At 33.6% G+C, this 19240-nt stretch overlaps 3 protein-coding genes and 1 non-coding gene across 4 annotated transcripts; all 4 read left to right on the top strand.

Annotated features, from left to right (window-relative positions):
• Window positions 1-523: 523 nt before the first annotated feature.
• Window positions 524-4672, top strand: LOC100819124 (50S ribosomal protein L1, chloroplastic). The gene is made up of 7 exons (XM_003539808.5): window positions 524-950; window positions 1728-1907; window positions 2024-2078; window positions 3144-3271; window positions 3725-3808; window positions 4067-4192; window positions 4277-4672. Exons 1-7 carry the CDS (start codon window positions 636-638, stop codon window positions 4409-4411), a joined length of 1023 nt encoding a protein of 340 aa, XP_003539856.1. The 5' UTR covers window positions 524-635; the 3' UTR covers window positions 4412-4672.
• Window positions 4673-7081: 2409 nt separating this feature from the next.
• On the top strand, window positions 7082-11797 carry LOC100814511 (uncharacterized protein). The gene is made up of 8 exons (NM_001369342.1): window positions 7082-7353; window positions 8123-8276; window positions 8548-9417; window positions 9994-10239; window positions 10347-10361; window positions 10756-10899; window positions 11027-11077; window positions 11302-11797. Exons 2-8 carry the CDS (start codon window positions 8243-8245, stop codon window positions 11373-11375), a joined length of 1434 nt encoding a protein of 477 aa, NP_001356271.1. The 5' UTR covers window positions 7082-7353; window positions 8123-8242; the 3' UTR covers window positions 11376-11797.
• Window positions 11798-12320: 523 nt separating this feature from the next.
• TRNAG-UCC (transfer RNA glycine (anticodon UCC)) lies at window positions 12321-12392 on the top strand. Its single transcript has one exon. It is a non-coding gene; the product is annotated as a tRNA-Gly (tRNA).
• A 311-nt stretch (window positions 12393-12703) lies between these two features.
• LOC100499829 (uncharacterized) lies at window positions 12704-16269 on the top strand. The gene is given in 3 exon segments (NM_001249650.2): window positions 12704-13132; window positions 15174-15380; window positions 16092-16269. Coding segments are annotated over 3 exon segments (771 nt in total). The 5' UTR covers window positions 12704-12712; the 3' UTR covers window positions 16236-16269.
• Window positions 16270-19240: the final 2971 nt, after the last annotated feature.

Genomic DNA, 19240 nt, shown 5'->3' with positions numbered 1-19240 from the left:
TACTTGTAATATAATTTTCACGTAAATTTTGTTAAGTGATTTAAGCTGGTTTCATTATTTCTTCTGGACAGAATTTAAGTTTGTTTCATATTTAATAAAACTTGGATAAAATTTATGGATTTTGCTGATTAGTGTCGTTAAGGACCTAGAAAGATATTTATTCTACAAATCATATGAGAGTATCATAAACAATTTAATTTTTCATATCTCAATAAAAAAAATTATTTTAGATTTCTTAACCAATATTTTTAGGACACTAGTTAACATTTTTCAAAATTTTATTACAAAATCAATAACTGGCCTTTCAAAATTCTTCAAACCAGATTTATTTATGCCAAAAGCCCCCAAAAAAAAAAAAATAATACAAAAATTCTTCAAACATAATAATAATAGCCAACAGTCAGAAAAAAGTTATGGACGTGAAGATGTGAGGGGATGGATGGCAGTTAACGATCAACTTTTCTCTTTCAGGTAAGATGCAACGAAAAACTAGCATGTGTTACCAATTTAACAGGGTTTGAAAATAAAATAAAAATCCACGCGTCATTGAGTTGACGTAGGGTGCATCTTATCCCCTTGATATTTATATCCGGATAGGCATGCTAAGTGCTTCCAGAGACTCTCAAGTCTGAAGCATGGCTTCATGTAGCGCACCTCCCTCCCTGATGCTGGTCCACCCTCAAGACCTCTCTCGCTCTCAGAGAACCACATTCTCTCTCTATCCTCTCCTTTTTAAGCCCTCCAAATGCCTCCACATAGAGCCCAAATCCAGGACTTGCCATGCCCTCGTCGCCGCTTTGGCTGCAGAGGTCCAAGTGCCTCTAACTGTCCACGACACGGAGGAGGACGACGGTTCTGATGGCTCCACCGCCACCTCCGCCGCCACCACCACCACCACCACCACCAAGCCTAAGAAAGGCAAGGCCGCGTTGCCTCTTAAGAGGGACAGGGTAGGCTATCTCCAATTTCTTTTATTAATTGGCTTTTTTTTTTTATACTTAAAATTGCTTCTAAGCAGAATTCTTTTATACTTTTTTTGGCTTCTGTTTCTACTTCTCTTATGTAGCTCATTAGTAAAATTGGCGTATCTTAATGTCCTGTGCTTATTTGGAGCCAATTATGGCTTGCACAAGTTGCTCACACTTCCATGATCTATTGGAAATGAACTTGCCTAGCGTTTGATGAAAGTGTGGTGACATCCCATGAAAAGAGGTTGAAGATGAAAAAGATCAATGGTTTTTATTTTTATGACATACCAGCTTCAGAGCAGACAAGTCCGTCCATAAAAATACATGCTCATTTACTTTTGTTTGACCTAAGTTTATGTACCAACTGTACTTTTGTACAATGATTCTATTTAATGGTATTTATATAAAAAAATATCTTCTGAAATTTCAAGGGTATATAGTTCGAGTGTGAGGTTGCGGGTGCTTGTGTGTGGCCAGTAGTACATCCTTGAATGTTAGTAGCTAGTGGTGTTTGTCCCACCATTCTATTCAAGCTTCTTGCTTGGTTTTTCATTACATTTTACCATTTGATTTGCCTCCTTTACATTTATATGCATCATCGGTGTCTTCCAGCAGTCATGATATGATTTTTATAAGATAAACCAATTTTTTACTTCTTCCAAAATTGAGGTGATTGTCTGGGTTGTTGAAATTTTCATACTTGATGTTATGCTTTTACCCTTTATTTCAAGGCTGATTGTTCTTTCATTGCCTCACCAGACGAGATCTAAGAGGTTCTTGGAAATTCAACAATTGAGGGAGCGTAAGAAAGAGTATGACTTGAAGACAGCAATATCTTTGGTTAAAGAAACAGCTAAAACCAAGTTTGTAGAAACAGTAGAAGCCCATTTCCGCCTCAACATTGACCCTAAATATAACGATCAACAATTAAGAGCAACAGTGAGTCTCCTGCTACTTGCTTGATTTTGGTATATCCAGTTACATTGAAAACTTGAGCTATAAACTTTATGATGCATGAATTCATTCTGAATCTTTTGTCCACTCTTTCTTGACAGGTAAATCTTCCTAAGGGAACCGGAAAACCCGTTAAAGTGGCTGTTCTTACTCAAGGTGCTTATGCTTCTCAATTTTTACTCCACTTTTAGTTAATTAAAGGTTTCCAGATAGTGCTGAATTTTTTTTTTCTTATAAAGAGGATGCAAGTGAAAGGAAATGCATCCATTATGCAACTTCATGTACGAATGAGCATTAGATGATAGCTTTTTTCTCTTGAATGTGGACATTGTGCTGTCCAGGTAAGGTATTGATATACATGAATTTATGTGGCACTGCACAGATAGGAAGTCATATCATTCTGGATTCTGAATTTTTAAGCAACTAATATCTGGTAATTCTTAAAAAACTTAAGTGCATCTACTTTTGGTAGTGTGATGGATCATGGAACTACTTCATGTGTGGATGAAGTATGAGTTGCTATGGTTGTGCAAATAAATAATTATGAGAGCAAAGGATTATCCCACTATGATGGGTTCCTTGACTTTTGACTAGTTTCTAGCTCTTTGTTTCAAATACAAAAGTTTCAGTAAGGAGGCCAAAGTTGAATCCTTTTGGGATGATGAGGTTTATGTTCCTCTCTTTAGCATGAAAATCTGTTATGGGATTGGATTGATATTGGTGCTCTGCTATCACTGTTTCATGGGAATTTTCAGCTGTCTGATGTAGAGGGACTGAACTGGTTTTCTGCATTCTTGATTTTGGTCTATTTAATTGATGTTTTTATCTCTCTCTTTGGAAGATATTTATGCTCCCTGTAGTTGTGCTTTTTCTCTTTCTATCTAATTGTATATCTTCTCAAGGGATATTCTAAAACTTTTGAATGAAAGCCTAGAATAAGTTTATTGCACATTGATATTCCTTGTTAAAAGACATGGATGATAGCTTTTAAAGTTTAACAACGAAAAAAGTGTGAACTGGATGACACATACCCATCATATATAAGGCTAAGAGGTGGATTTGGACGTCCGTTATAATGACTCTAATGAGAATCAAATGGACAAAAAAACCAATTAGTATTCCTTCCTGCCATTTACAATTTATGCAGAACCTGGATTGCCACTTATAATTCGTAATCTATTTCTTGTTTTGACTAGTCTAATTCATAGTTCATTTTGATAGGCGAAAAATTCGATGAAGCAAAAAATGCCGGAGCTGATTTGGTGGGTGGAGAGGATCTGATAGAACAGATAAAAGCAGGGTTCATGGAGTTTGATAAACTAATTGCTTCTCCAGATATGATGCCTAAGGTGTTGCTCTGATTTTCTCTGTTTTAATTTGTGATCAGATTTTGTCAAATTTAGTGTTTTTTCCCCCAAGTATATAATTTGAATAATCCAGAAAAGGATGAAATCTCATTAAGTGATCTGCAAAATTGGTAACTGACTGAATTATTTGCAAATTGGATTCTCCTAATGTAGATTAAAAACCACCTTTCCTGTTTGACATTTCAAAGAACTTTTGATAAGATGCATTTGTTTTCTCTATAATGTGTTTTAATAAATTAATAAACCTAAGTGCTAGTCAATTGGTAGCATGCTGTAAGGTACTCTTCAAAGCTACTATTATTAAAATTTTAGATATATCGTCCTGATAACTTTTCTGTAAGTATGAAGACTTCAGTAATTCAATAAAGTTTTTTTTTTTTTTAGAATTGCTTTTTATGGTGTAATCTCCCTTATTGTCATTGTTGATCGTGTCAGGTTGCTAGCCTAGGGAAGATTCTGGGACCAAGAGGACTGATGCCAAACCCAAAAGCTGGCACTGTAACACCAAATATTCCCCAGGTGTATTATCCACTTCTATTGTTTATTTTCTTCTTTTCATGCATGTTATATATATTGAACCTTCTTGCAAATACAAATTATTGTACTTGCATGACCTATTTCCATTTTGGTTTTTTCTTCTTTGTTAAGAGAAGGGGGTGGGGGTGATGAGAATTTACAATACAAGGCCATTGGCCACAAATTTCAAAGTTTTGCTCCACAAAATTATGCACTAACTAACTAGGCTAATCAGAAAGGCTTTAAATTCATATTTTACAGGCTATAGCAGAATTCAAGCAGGGAAAAGTTGAATACAGGGCAGACAAAACTGGAATCGTGCACTTACCTTTTGGAAAAGCTGACTTTCCAGAAGAGGATCTTCTTGTAAACTTGCTTGCTGCAGTAGTATGTTCTTCCCTTTGCATCCTTTCTAACTGTATTTCACTCACTCAAATGATAAACTTCTAACTCAATGTCCTAATTTCACAGAAATCAGTAGAGGCTAACAAACCTTCAGGTGCTAAAGGTGTGTACTGGAAAAGTGCTCACATATGCTCGGCCATGGGACCTTCAATCAGGTTAAATATCAGGGAGATGCTTGATTACAGACCTCCATCAGAATAGAACCTTCACATGTAAATGTTCGTTTGGCCTCTGTCAGCTATCCCGGGTGCCATTGTGAGATCTTGCCAAATATTTAGTCAAAGATGTTACCAAAGTTACATACACAGGGGATAGGATCTCTCTGTTCCAAATGTTTGCACTCTGCTACATTACATAATCTTTGACCCCGGCTGAGGATTTTCCTTGTATTACTTCGTAACTAACACCAGAGATCTAATTATATTTTCTTTTCGTGGGAATAAATTTTCATTTTTACGTTTTGATCATTGGTATTAGGTATTTCACTCTTCAACCGCCTGTGTTCATTGTACTCAATACAATTGCTATGGCCGAGTAAACCATTTACAAGATCAGCTTCATGTTTTCTAGAAGCTATATTCTGAGTTCTAATTGACACCTGCTGTTAAAAAAAATCACACCTCACTTAATAGCTGTAATTGTAACAAAACTTATTTATAATGTTGTACTATTTAATTTTCTTTTAAAACAAAAAAAGGATAAGAGTTTTAAATTAACTTAAATTTAAAATTGTTTGAAAATGTTTTTATCTATAAAATAAAAAACATCTCAAAATTTATATAAACATTATTTTTGTTATTTTACATCGATTAGTTGTTTTAATAGTTAATTTATTAAATACTTATATTTTAATTAGATGGTAATTTTTAACCACTTAACTTTTAGGTATTACAAAATAAATATTCTTAAAAAATACAGCTTTTTTGGGTGAAATACTTGCAAAATACAGCTAATACTGAAAATTAGTAACTCTAGCTGCAGAGTTGCAGACGTCTCAAATAACAAGCCTCAAGCTATGGCAAAAATCCTGCTTCTGTTTTTAACGGTGGAAGTTTCTTGCATGAGTAATGATTGCAAATTTGCAACGGTGCAGCGAATCTTATTCTAGATGGGACTCACGGAATCCTTGACTAACATAAATTCTTTCAGAAAAAAAATCATAGTAGCTCATTTTTTTACATTCATAATTTTATTATAAATGATGGATTTGTTTACGGTGAAGTTTCAAAATTGGGATTCACCCGTGATCATGTAATTTTAACTTATAATAGTGGGTCATCAACCGGTTGTTAAAAAAATAAATATTGCTAATTAAGATCTTATTCCTCCTTATTCTTCTTCTCTTTATGCAACAACATCCCCTTCCCCAAACATATCTCATTTATTCATACCAAATTGAAGAAAAATGCTAATAAGAATACTAATCAAGCATGTGTTACAGGGGAACAATCGGTAACCCAAATCGAAACACTAAACATAAACAATCTAAGAAATCGTTCATTTCTGGCACAACAACATTGTCAGTCCCTTTCTCTTTGTCCTCCAACCATTGCACAATTAATTCAAAATCAAACCACGAAACCCTTTTCTTTCACTTCAAGGGCAAGTACTAAGATCTTTGTGTTCACTTGCTACAAGAACTCTCCTTGCAAGAACGAGAAGTACAATGATTCGACAACAAAACCAAAATAAAATCTCCGTCCATAGCTCTATGCAATACACGCACCGTAGACAAATCCATACATGACATGTACATATTTGATGATAATTTAGGTGGTGCTTAACTAAAAGACAAGAATGTGTGAAGGGCATGGGATGGGGATAATCGTTTGTTAGAGTGGTAAAGAAGTGGCACTGACTAATGTAGGAGCCAAGCTACGTGGGTGATCCAGGGCGCCAGTGGCTTTTTTCAATCATATAAGTGGAGCCCAGCTACTGACAAAAACTACTTTGTTTGGTCAAGGAAGAAGAAGGAGGATCAAACTATGTACTATCACAATGTGTTACATAGAAGGAAGGAGAGAGTATATGATTTTTTTATTTTATTTTATATCATTTGATTAACAAATTTATAAAAAAAGGATACCATCACTCCTCCAATGTCTGGAGATTTAAAAATATATATTTGCAATTTTTTAATTATATTTATTAAATCATCTGAAAATCTTATTCTATCATACATCTCATCTATTAATATTTGTAAAAAATATAGCAGTATATTTTTCTTCCCCTTTCTTCCAAATTAAACTAAGAAAATGTACCTTTCACTCTCCCTTCCCCTGCCATCTTTTCCACTTCCACCTTTTTAACAAAGTATCCTATCAAAAGAATCTACTCTAAATTAATATATAAAATTTTGTTGCATGAAAATATGCCACACTTACAATTACCATTTATAGATATTTATTCAAAAAATTAATTAAAAAATAGCAAGGAATAAATAAATAATACAAATTAATCAGGTTTCGACTAAATTTCATTTATTTCTCTATGTAATTTTATATTTATATATTTTGTGTCAAACTTTAAATATATCATAAGCCAAACTCAAGAAATATTAATTTCAGTTTAATTTACAAAATCATAAAATTTAAAATATATAAATTACAAAATATTTAATTTAAAATATAAATAATGAATAAAGTTTAAATAATTACATAATTTTTTTATATTCATAGAAGTTTCTTGAGTGAATTTATCTCTCTCTTTTAAATGAAACATTTATCCCTTAATGGCATGTATTTAATTTCATTAATACTTTAAAAAAAGATATAGTACTACTTAACATAAAAAAAAACAAAGGCACCAAATTCATAAGAGTTGTTAAGGAAAAGTTAAACCTGAATGATTGGTAGTAGGAAGTGAAGAGTGAACAGCACTATACTATTATTGCCATGGCAGTGTTGTTGTTGTTGTGTAGTCGAAACGGTGCGTTTAAACTTTTATAGGAATAGGAGTAGGTAATGCGGGTGCCAGCTGTTACCATATCACCCTTCTTCTTCTTCTCTCGTCCTCCTCTTCTGTTCTTCCTCTTCACTGCTCTTCCTCTTCGATTAGGGTTTCATTTTTTCAACCCGATCTATATTGCGTTGCCGCAGCTATTCCTTCCTCTCTTCGATTTTTTCACTTCTCGCTCTTACACGGTACGCTGTTTCGTCTTTTTTGCTCTCTTATCGTAATCCCTAAATCAACCTTACTCTCTCTGTCTGTTTCTTCATTTCAGCACTTTTTAGCTCGAATCCTTAGATTTTTGTTATTATATTCGACATTACTATTTTTGGCTTGTCAAATTTGGATTTGGTGATCGTGCCACTTAGAGTTCGTTTTTTAGTGCAAAGAGGAAATATCGTTGTTTATTTCATTACTCATCTATAGAACTTAGTCATTGCTATAGTTGTCTCTTTTAGCTGTTGTCTTTAGCTGTAATTTTCCAACCTAGTGACCCAACAATGTAATCTAATCTGAGGTGCTAGGCTCAATTAATTTATTTGTTTGTTTTAATTTTTTATGTTCAAATCTTGTTGACACAGTAGGAGAGATGAACTCTATGGGGGAAAAAATGGTCTGAATGAACACGTGTGGTAAAAAAAAAAAAGAAGCAGAAGCTGAAACCGTCTCCATGGTTTTATATGGTTCCACTTTATTTGATATTTTTGAGGTCTACTTATCTTGTTATAGGAAATTGCAGAAACAAAATCCTAGGGCTTAAAAACCACAGTTGTGAGAATTGATGCCTGAGAGAAATTCCAGCTAAATGCGTGTCAAAATTTTTCAGGCTTGAAAATCTTGAATTATAATCTCATTATGTTCTATGCAGTAGCATGTTTATATTAGATAGTAGTTTGGAATAGTACTTGATTCTGATTATCCTCTTTCAACAAGCTTTAAACTGTTCTCTTACTTTAATCACAGATCTTAAGCTTCGAAGTATTACAAGTTTGCTTCATTGCTATGTGGTGCCACTTGGCTTATCACCGGCAACCACCTGGTTATCCTGTGTAAAACTCCATGGTACCAGAGGGCTAGGGAGTCATGGGCTGCTCTCAGGATGCTAATTTTTATAAGGGTAAGCACTACTAGATTTGATGGATGAGTGAATCATTAATTTACAGTTTAGGTTTTCATAAGCTCCTGAGTCCTGATTGTTTGCAAACTCATGTATGTGTTATTGTTGAGGTGGTCATCATACTGTAATATGTATTGACAAATTCATAATGCATTTTTAAATATCTGTTGGATCAAAACACATTGGTATACTTTACTGGCTTGCGTTATCTTTGAGCACTGTTCTATGAATTATACTTCTGCTAAGTCAAGTGCTGATTAAATTGTTGCAGGTTCTTTGTGCTGTCAGCTAATTCTATTTTTCATCTGGCTTCCTACTTTCCAAGATGTGACAGCACGGGAAATACATGCTGACCACAGAAGAATTTCTTCTCTGCTAGAGTTAGCTAAGGAACCTCCTTCTGGAGAATCTGCTCTCTTTGACCCCATAGAAATATCACCTGCTGTATTACCGAAATTCCCATATCCCACTGAGTCTTGGCCACCAATGTACCCTACTTTCCCAACTAGATATGAACCAGTTTTAACTGGAAAATGCCCTGTAAACTTTTCTCACTCAGATATATCAAGTATCCTAGATAAAACAGCATCTGATTGCTCTGGACCTTTGGCAGCCCTTGTTGGGAATGTAATATGTTGTCCTCAGTTTAGTAGCTTGATCCACATCTTCCAGGGTTTCTTCAGCATGAAATCTGATCATTTGGTTTTGCCAAATGCAGTTGCTGATCATTGTTTTTCTGATATCATTAGTATTCTAGCCAGTAGAGGGGCAAATAGTACAATCCCCACACTTTGTTCCATAAAATCATCTAATTTTACAGGCGGGTCATGTCCTGTGAAGGATGATTCTACTTTTGAAAAAACAGTTAACACAAGTAAGTTACTTGAGGCTTGCAGCACTGTTGATCCACTTAAAGAGTGTTGTAGGCCTGTTTGCCAACCTGCGATAATGGATGCAGCACTACAGATTTCTGGAAGACAAATGATGATTAACAATGATGAAAATATGGCTGGGGAAGTAAATCACACTGACTATCTTAACGATTGTAAAAGTGTGGTTTATTCATATCTTTCCAAAAAACTATCATTTGAGGCTGCAAATACTGCATTCCGAATACTATCTGCTTGCAAAGTCAACAAAGGTATATTGTTTAACTGTTTCATTCTTAATGTAATATATTTTAAGTTTAGAGAGGTTGTCAGTGGCATGGCCAATCATCTCATTCGTGAATAAATTGGGAAGGAATGTGGGGGAATGTATTTAAGTAGTTTTATATTACTGGTCATAATGTACCTCATTCTTCACATTTTGAAATTGTTTTCTGTGGTATTGGTTTAGATTCTTGTGTCCTGTCCTGTTACATGAGTGCTTCCATTTTTTTTCCTTCCATATTTGCTGTTTGGTTATGGAGAGATTGGGTTCCACTGGGTAAGAGTTGGATTTTGTGTTTTTTCATTGCAGACAAACTAAGATTGGCAGAATGTTGAATAGAAATACACGTCCTTTAGACCTTCTTTTTAATTGCATTATGATATCTGATATAAATTTAACTGTTCTCAAAAGCATGCAAGTCAAATTATGAGATGGATGGATCTACCTGGAATGAAAGTTGTATTTATGAATGGCATATATATAAAATTTGTTCCGCCAATAGAATCATAATTGTTTCATTTTGTTGTTTCAACACTTAATAATAGAGTAAGTATTGCTTGTGCAGTTTGTCCTTTGTCTTTAAAGGAGCCAACAGAAGTAATTAATGCATGTCGGAATGTAGCTGCCCCTAGCCCTTCCTGTTGTAGTTCATTAAACACATATATTGCTGGGATACAAAAGCAAATGCTAATTACAAATAAACAAGCTATAATATGTGCAACACTTTTTGGATCTATGTTGCGTGGAGGTGGAGTGATGACAAATATTTATGAGCTTTGTGACGTTGATTTGAAAGATTTCAGCATACAAGGTATTTATCCTGCTCAATTGATATTCTTATTTCCTGCCCATGACCACTGTTTGAGCTTCCCTGATCTAATTCTTCTGTTGTGTCTCTGCATGGTGCTGGTGCGGCAGCTTATGGACAACAAGGTTTGCCCTTTTTTTCTATTCCTTGCATTCTGTTGAGAGCTGTTGGTTTTAAATTCAATAATCTGTTTTTAGACATTGGTTCAGACAACACATGGTATTGGCAGCAAGGACTAAGGAATTTGTGATGTAACATTTGATAGTTGAATCCAATTATGCTATTTTGGAATTCCCATTCTTTTTAGAAGGGTGATGGATTAGGTTGTTAGTTAAACTTGGGATTATGAGAGATGTATACTAGGTTGATTAGAATACAATCTTGGGTATCCCTAATAAATAATAATTCTATGGAGTGGAGAAAGAGCTCCTTTTAAAGCACAGTAAATACATGCTTGATTCTTGTCAATTAATATTGTATTGTTGGTAAATGGTGAGACTGTTGTTGGTTCATATGTAGGCTGTTTACTTCGAAGCTTGCCTGGTGATGTGATATTTGACAATTCATCAGGCTTTAGCTTTACATGTGATTTGAGTGATAACATTGCTGCACCCTGGCCTTCTTCATCATCTTCATTTGCATCTATGTCACTCTGTGCACCTGGTATGTGTTTGGACAAAGTTGGTTTCTCTTGATCGCTGCTTACTTTTTTAATTCCGGATGTTGGTATTATGATAGTACAATATACTGTTTGCATTTGCTTGACTTGTCTCTATTTTTTTTTTTGCAGAGATGTCATTACCTGCTCTCCCAACTTCTTCTCAGACATTAAAAAATAATGGTGAGTCCCATTTTGAAGTGTGTTATAAATTAATACTATTCTGGCTGTCAGTTGACGAATTTAATATATATCTTTAAATGTTTCAAGTTTTGTAGCATTGTGCATACCCAAGTTTTACGTCTAGGATACAAGAATTAAAATTTTGTTGAATTGTCTCAAATTCTGTGCTTTGAAGATGAGTGCAGTACTATATTTTGACATTGTGATTATGTTGGATTTTGCAGGTTGTACTTCTGATGGAGTGGGATTGCTTGTGCTTATTTTTTCATCTTTCATCTTCAGTACACTGTTGTATTGAAGATATTTTAGGGTTTAGATGTGTGTCGGGAAGGCATTTCAAAGTGTCTTTGGTGTGGCTTTTGCATGTATATTTTTGAATGGCCTCATTGTATTGTATAGAAATCTCCCCTCCCCCCCTCCCCAATTTCCACGTGTCTTCTGCTTGTATGTTCTGGAGTTAGTGCTCATTTGATTTAGGATCCATAATTGTGCTGTGAAGGGTTCCGTTATTTTGTGTTGAAATGCAGACAAGCAGATGCTAGATTAGCCGCTAAAGTTTACTATGGCAGCAACAGAGACTGATTAAAACTGGTTCGGGAAGGGGGAAATGAAACATGCTGACTTAGACGATGTTTTGATGCTAGTGGTGTGCCTCATTCGGAACTGACAATGTTGACTTTGACCACCAATTATTATATTTAAAGCACGTGAGTAGAGTTTAACTCGAGACTAATCATTAGGGGAGTCTTATGGCTTAGTATTAAGGTAAAATTTGGGTATTTTTGGAGGTTAGAAACCTTTACAAAAATGTGCCAGATTAGCTCGAAGCGGACACACGCTGGCTTCAAAAGGGAGCAGAGTTCTTTTAAAAATAAAATTAAATAAATTCATATTTTGAAAAATATGCAAAAATAGCAATAATATGCTGTTATTTATGTGGAGTCAATCAAAATGGCTCGACTTATTTTCTTTCCTTTCCCATCACGTTATTTTTCTTGTCCGTAATATATGAGAATCAAAATCTATTAATAATGGTGTGACATCTTTTATGAAAAGAGTCTCGTTCATATTTGTAGTAAGCTTATGAACAAAATGTTAAGTTATTCATTTTGAAACTTAACTAATTAAAATATGTATGATATAAAACCCCTTTTTTTTATTGGTTTGTCACAAATTAGTTTGAAGTATTGGATAGAAGTCACACAAGATCTAATAAAAATATTTCCCAAGTTATCAACAATAAGCGTTTGTAGTCCAACGGTTAGGATAATTGCCTTCCAAGCAATAGACCCGGGTTCGACTCCCGGCAAACGCAAGTCCTTTTATTTTTTGCCTTCATAGCTAGTGTTCAATTTCAATACACCTTGTTCTTCATTTTTTCGACCATATATAGTTAATAGAAGACTTATAACTTATTTATATTCTAACAAACCCTTTCTCACCCTTTTAGGCCACAATAATTACATTCATTCTTATGGTTTTGGGGGCAGGAAATCAAAATTTTATTTTACTCATTCACATAATTCTTTTTCTAATTTAGCAACCTTAATATTTGCCTTGGTCTAGTTTATTGGTTGTGTTGTCTCCGAGGATTGAAATCCAATCCGTTCCTCCTTTTTATCTGATAACACAAAAATGGTAAATGCTTTGAGAGTTGGCAGTGTTATCTCACTCTACTCCCTTCGGAACACGAGACCCCATCTTCCCCTTCTCTCCAACGCCACGCGCTTCCGTTCCAAGTTCCCATTTTTCACCCTCTCATCATCGCCAAACCCATCTGGGTATCCTCCATTTCGCACACTCTCTTCTTCTTCTGCTTCCACAGATGAGGCAATGACCACCGAAACCATCACTAGCAATAATGCAAGTGGTGAAGCTGACAACAGTATTAAGGATGCGGCGGGGTTGCTTGACATGAGGGTTGGGCGCATTCTGAGAGCATGGAAACATGATGAAGCTGATTCTCTCTATGTGGAAGAGGTTGATATTGGTGAACCTGAACCCAGAATCATATGCAGTGGCCTTGTCAAATACATCCCTCTTGAAAACCTTCAGGTTTTACTCTTTTTTTCATAACTAGGTATTGACTTCTGCTCGATAGAGGGTTACTTTATTGCAAGTTTTTCAATTTGGATTTCCAACTGACATATTTTTGTTCTTAATATCAAGTTTAAATAAAGAACAATATAGGAAAAAAGAAGAAGTATTTTTTTAAACGAAATTACTTAAATTACTATGTTTTACATTTTTTTTTTTTTGTATTTCAGTCCAGAAGGAATACTAATTATGTGTCGAATTAGAGGGAAACAATCATCCTGGTCCAATTAGAGGGAATCACAGTACAAAGTATCGCCAACTAAATTTTCCTGAATCTTAAAATTTAAGGATATGCAGACAGATTCTATACGATGATATTTTGAAAATTAGCTTGAAGGTTTTATCCTATCTTGCAACTAGCTTTTCTACATGCGTGAGGGGCAAGAGAGTATAAACACATTAAAATGGCTGTTGCACTTGGACATGTATCCTTTCAGATACCCCTCAAACACCATCTTATACCCCTAATCTGCATCCAAAATTCTTTTACTTGAAAAAAAAACACTAATATTTTTGGAGCATTAATGATTTGGTTTTAATTTAAGATTTGTGTGTTTTATGTTAATTTTATATTGGTTCCATATGTTGTATAGTCGTGTATCCTATCATTTGGAATTTACCATATTCTCACATCTGTGTTGTATCATATTCATGTGTCATGTTGTATCCAAATCCATGGTTCCTAGGTCTGGTGCTTTCATAAGAGTAGAGAAGGAAGATATATTAGGACGAAAGATTTAGATGATTTTCACCTTATGAGATTTTGTAAAGGGAAGTATATTTGTGTGTGGAAACTAGAAACACATTATTTGAATGATTGTATCAAATTTTAAACTGCCACATGCCACAAAAGAATTAGTTCAGTTCAGGTTATTCTCTCTTGATAGTTTCTATGGTTTCAACTTTCAAATCCAAACTTCTATTCATTTAGATGATTCTTGTAGTGGTAGATGTGGAGGAAATGTATTACCAAATCTTGGACTGCACTTTTCCATTCTTCAAAGCTTCAATTTCTAAATTTTTAAAACTGACAATCAACAAATGAATTACCAGAAATGTACTCTCTTTTTCTGTTTTCTTCTAAATTTTTTTTGTGATAGACTCTTTAATGTATGCTTATGTATTTGGTAGGGTTCTACATGATTTTCTGACAAAAGAAGAATGAAACTTTGATGTTGTTGAGAATAATAAATAAAAATTGATGGTTATATAGACTCATTTGTCATTTGAATCTATGTACCACAGACTCTGGTATGAATACCAGACATGACACAAATATTTGCACTTTGACATGGCTAAAGTCTAAGATATAGAACATCAGGACAACACACACAAGATGAGTTACATATCTTTCAAAAAGAAGGTATATTCACCATTTCAAAAAAAGTTTTACAACTTTTTTACGTTATGAGCCTCACAAAAAATACTGAGAAACCTTTTTTTAAATATAATGCATATTATATCTTAAGCTTATATTTCTAAACATTTAAAAAGAATAAATGTATATTGTTTTTATAATACTTGTATCCTTGAAATACCATTCATATGAAGCGTTGACTCAAGTGTCGGTCAACAAATTTTTTTAATCTAACGACACCTCAAGCAAGAGGAGTTTTCATGCTTCGTTGGTTTGAATTCTTTGTGCAAAAGAAAATTATAAGATGCATGTGTCCTGTTCCAGCTGAGTATGTTAGCTGGAATTTATCAAGGTCTGGAAAAAAAACTATTATTTTCTATTGACTGCTCTTTGTGCATCAATTGTACTTATTAAAATGTGAATTCTATGAGCAAGATACTTTATGTTGTGTAAATATTAAATAATGTAAATAATGATGGAATAGGCAGACAAACTTATATGACTGCTTGAATAGTTGCTTTTGTGTGTGTGTGTGTGTGCATGGCAACAGTGCAGAAACGTTTTGAGGCTATGATGTTGTCATCATATTGATGTTTTCTGTACAAGTATTTAACATTATAACTAATTGTATGGCACACGCAGGGGAAAAAAGTTATTGTCCTTTCCAACCTGAAGCCAAGAAATATGCGTGGTGTCAAGTCCTGTGGAATGCTGATGGCTGCTTCTGATGCAAAACATGAAAATGTTGAACTTCTGTTCCCTCCCGAGGAAGCAACTCCTGGTGAAAGAATTTGGTTTGGAACGGAAGATGAAAAGGATAATCAACCTGATGCTGCCACTCCGAATCAGGCAATCGCTCTTCCTTAATAGCAATTAATATGACTGCCTAGTTGAATGGGAAGTTCTAGAATTTAGATGATTTATTATTTTATAAATAAGGCTAACTCGCATTTGAAACTAGACAGTTTGTTGGGATACCATACAGTTATTGCGTCCAATAGTAATTATCCATCACACAAGGTATTTATTACAACTAGAGATCGAAAAAACCACCTAGTGGAATAAGGTTTTGTTGTTGTTGTTATAGAGATTGAAAAACCGTAGGGTCAGGTGGCATTTTTAATTGGAGGCCCCCAAGAAACTTCTTGTTTGCATGTTGTTGTGTACCATAGTAGACTCTAGAAACTAAACCTTCAAGAGTATATAGATCAATGAGCTTGGATGGGTGTTGTATATATGTAAATCTTACTACACCGTACTGTATAAATGAATGCCATTACCATTTTGATTAAATATGTTAAGATAAACAAACTTTAATGTGTAGGGAAAAAGTTTATTGCTTAAATATGTTGTATAGAAAATTGAAGAATTGACTGTGAGGAAGAACAATCTAAAAATTGGGCTTTAGAGAGCTTAGAAAAAAAATGATTATTGTTTTTCTCACATGTGGGTAATTTCAAGAGAAATAATTAATTGATCATCCTGTCTTTTTTTATCTAGATCCTATTCTTCTTCTTTGACCTGTCTATCTGGATCTTATTCTTCTGTGACAACGTGCAGCTACAAAAGAAAAAGATATGGGAATTGGTGCAGCCTCATCTTAAGACAGATACTTCTTGTATTGCAATGCTAGGGGAGCATGTCATGCGTACATCTGTGGGTTCAGTAGCATGCCAGTCATTGCAGAATGCAAATATCTCCTGATCAGCACTGTCAATTTGTTACCCTACACAGCCATTCAGGCACTGCCTATCTGTATGCAATTATTCTGCTTCATAATGGAATTTTTTATTGATAAATTGGCGTTTGTTTTGTATGTACTTTGATTTTTTAAATAGTTTCAGTTTACATTTTATCACTTTCACTTGGACATAATGATTTCAGCAGAGTATAAACCTCATCATACTGCATAGGTAAATGATTTTCCTTTATGGCATGTTTACTTTTGTTTTCATTTTTTTTTACTTTAAATTACAAATCTACCATCTGCTAAACAATATAAACAAGAGTGGTTTTAGCTGCAACTAGCGATTATCTGCTAAACAATATAAACAAGAGTTTTTACCAGAAATTTATTAGTTAGGACACGAGTAACTCAAGTCCTTGGGTTTCGTTTTGGTCTGTAGTTTGCCTGTGACCTTTTTTTCTTTTACTATTATTGCTGATGAAACAGAGGTGATGAATAGTGAATACAGTTGTAGGACAAAGATGTGGGGATCATTTCGGTATGCTATTGGATGATTGCGTAGCCTTATCAAGGTGGTTCAAATGCAATGTTGGGCGCAATCATCGTTGCTACTGTGATATACACAAATATTTTCAATCAAGAGTTCAAGGTCTTTTCCTTAAATGACCTCAATGACTTCCGGTTGATGTTTCCATCATCGATGGAAGATATCACTTCCTTTATTAATTACTGTTTTATTCAGCAAAAAATAAAACTTAGAATGATGAAAAAGTGTCTTCGTCAATTAAATAATGGGACAGTTTTTAAATATACTGCGACTTGTATTGGGTCGCTCACAACCCTTTCCGTACGATACAGTACCTGTGCTTAGGGTTTTTCTTGTATGTCCAATAAGAATTGATAACCTGTAATAAAAAATTATATATGTAAAAAAATTAATTATTAAATCAAAATTAATTATCACAAAACTTATTATATAAATTTATATATACATTAAATATACATTAAAAATTTTAATATTATATATAGTGACATTAATTATTTTATAATATGATTGATCTATTAACTTAGTTGGTTAGAACATTCTGACATAAAACACATTCGTATGAGTTTTATAAAAGGATAAAATTGGAATTATGCATGTTGTGTCGGGTGTACCTACAATTTGCTGATGCAAAAAAAAAAAAAAAAATCCGCTTAACATGCAAAGTTTTGTGATGAATTAAACCATGATGCATGACTTTGACACATGGCTAGCCTAGACCTAGAAATAAAAAGTTTGAAAGGAAGAAAGTAATTAAGATTATATATATAAGATGTAATGATTTTGATAATATCATATCTTATGAATTTCCTGTTTGCTTTTTTCTTTTTGCTGAGAAGCCTCAAGTTTGTTTTTAACCACCCACAATTCAGCACTCGCATAAAAGATACCGGTTTCCACTAATATTTGTTTTTCCAACGTGAAATTTTATTTTTTCGTTTTAGTATATGAAGTTTTTTATTTGATACTTAATTTGAGATAAATTGATATTTCTAGTTATGACTCTATACCTAGACCAAAAATCAAACCTCAAGTCTTAATTAATAGATCCAAGGGTCGAATTATTTGTGACAATAATTTTATTTGGCCACAATTTTTTTTTCTTTGTATAACTTATAAATTGTCTGAGACATTCATGCAGAGCCTTAAAAACATTTTCTTCTGATATCACATATTTTCAACTATGAGGCCACAATCGTCTTATTAGAAGTCAGACGCCTTATCCATTAGGCCACAGGCGCTTATTTAATGAGACGAGCTACAGTTAAGTAATTATCTGTATCCAAAACTCTGGATATTTGGCATATGAAACAATTTTTTTGACAGGAACATATGAAACACAACTAAGAGTGGGTTTATATATAAAACATAAATATAATTTATTTTATGTTAACATATGCATGACTCACTTTATTAGTTTGAATTCAATCAAAGCAATTACAAACAAAAGGAGTAAATTTTTATTATCTTCTAGAAAATATAATTTTTTTTAGCTTCATGTTTTTTTTAAGTGTTTAAATACTTCTCACTCATTTTTCTAGAGTAGGGTAGATATAAGTCATCTGTGAGTGTTTTGTGAGGCAAAATATTTTTTTCTGATTGAGACAATATCTAGTATCTTCTCACTCTTCTTTCTTTTATACAAAAAAAACAAAAAAATCTACTCACTCAAAAGCTTTATGTATAAAAATATTTCTTATATCATCAACGTAATCACTTATTTCCCAGATATGCTGAGGACTTTAGTGAGAATGAAAAAATTGACCGGTGGGATATATTCTAACTCGTCTCATAATATTTATTGTACCTTGTAATATAGATATATATTGAGAAAAAATATATTAATAAAATAAAATTAACAGATATGTCAATGTGTAATAAAAGATACTATGATAATGTTAAATTTAATATTTAGCCAAAAAAATGCAGATAGACAGGTACTAGCGACAATAAGATGAATTTTTATTGGATGTTTGCATAAAAGCATTGAATTTACAGTCACCCTACATCAAATGTCTTCTAATTAACTTTGTTACTGGCATGCAGATCCAGCACTACTTGCCTTTTGCTCCACAACAACAATAGCAGACTTGGTCATTTCAGAGCTAAAAACTCATGTACATATGATTGGCAGCAGGCAGCAGCTTTTGATGTTATTGTTAACACAATGTCTTTCTCATAATATATATAGCCAACTATTTTGGTTTGTCTTTGCTAATTTTGATCGATACTGCTATTTAGTCATTTTTACAATTTTTTATTCTATGAATTGCTAAGAGTGTCTAATTTGCGACCCTTGTTTATGTACTGCTATTATTTTTTAATTGAATTTGTTCCCATATTTTAAATGTCTGATCCATTGTTAAATATAAATTTATAAACTGTAATGTATTATTACTCTTGTACCAATCTGAATTTTAAATTAATTTTTTTACTAATCATGTAAACATAAAATTACTTCCTAATTAAATAAGAAAT

This window comes from Glycine max, chromosome 12 (genome assembly GCF_000004515.6).
Source record: "Glycine max cultivar Williams 82 chromosome 12, Glycine_max_v4.0, whole genome shotgun sequence".
Lineage (NCBI taxonomy): Eukaryota > Viridiplantae > Streptophyta > Magnoliopsida > Fabales > Fabaceae > Glycine > Glycine max.
Note: the sequence above shows the minus strand (reverse complement) of the source record. Positions and strands in the feature narration are given on the sequence as shown.

Bases quoted from the DNA above. Each gene is read 5' to 3' on its own strand.
- LOC100814511 (NM_001369342.1), top strand. From the start codon at position 8,243: ATGGGCTGCTCTCAGGATGCTAATTTTTATAAGG. The intron at 9,418-9,993 runs GTATATTGTTTA...TTGCTTGTGCAG, and splicing joins TGCTTGCAAAGTCAACAAAG to TTTGTCCTTTGTCTTTAAAG. The intron at 11,078-11,301 runs GTGAGTCCCATT...TGGATTTTGCAG, and splicing joins TCAGACATTAAAAAATAATG to GTTGTACTTCTGATGGAGTG.
- LOC100819124 (XM_003539808.5), top strand. From the start codon at position 636: ATGGCTTCATGTAGCGCACCTCCCTCCCTGATGCTGGTCCACCCTCAA. The intron at 951-1,727 runs GTAGGCTATCTC...TTGCCTCACCAG, and splicing joins TGCCTCTTAAGAGGGACAGG to ACGAGATCTAAGAGGTTCTT. The intron at 2,079-3,143 runs GTGCTTATGCTT...TCATTTTGATAG, and splicing joins AGTGGCTGTTCTTACTCAAG to GCGAAAAATTCGATGAAGCA.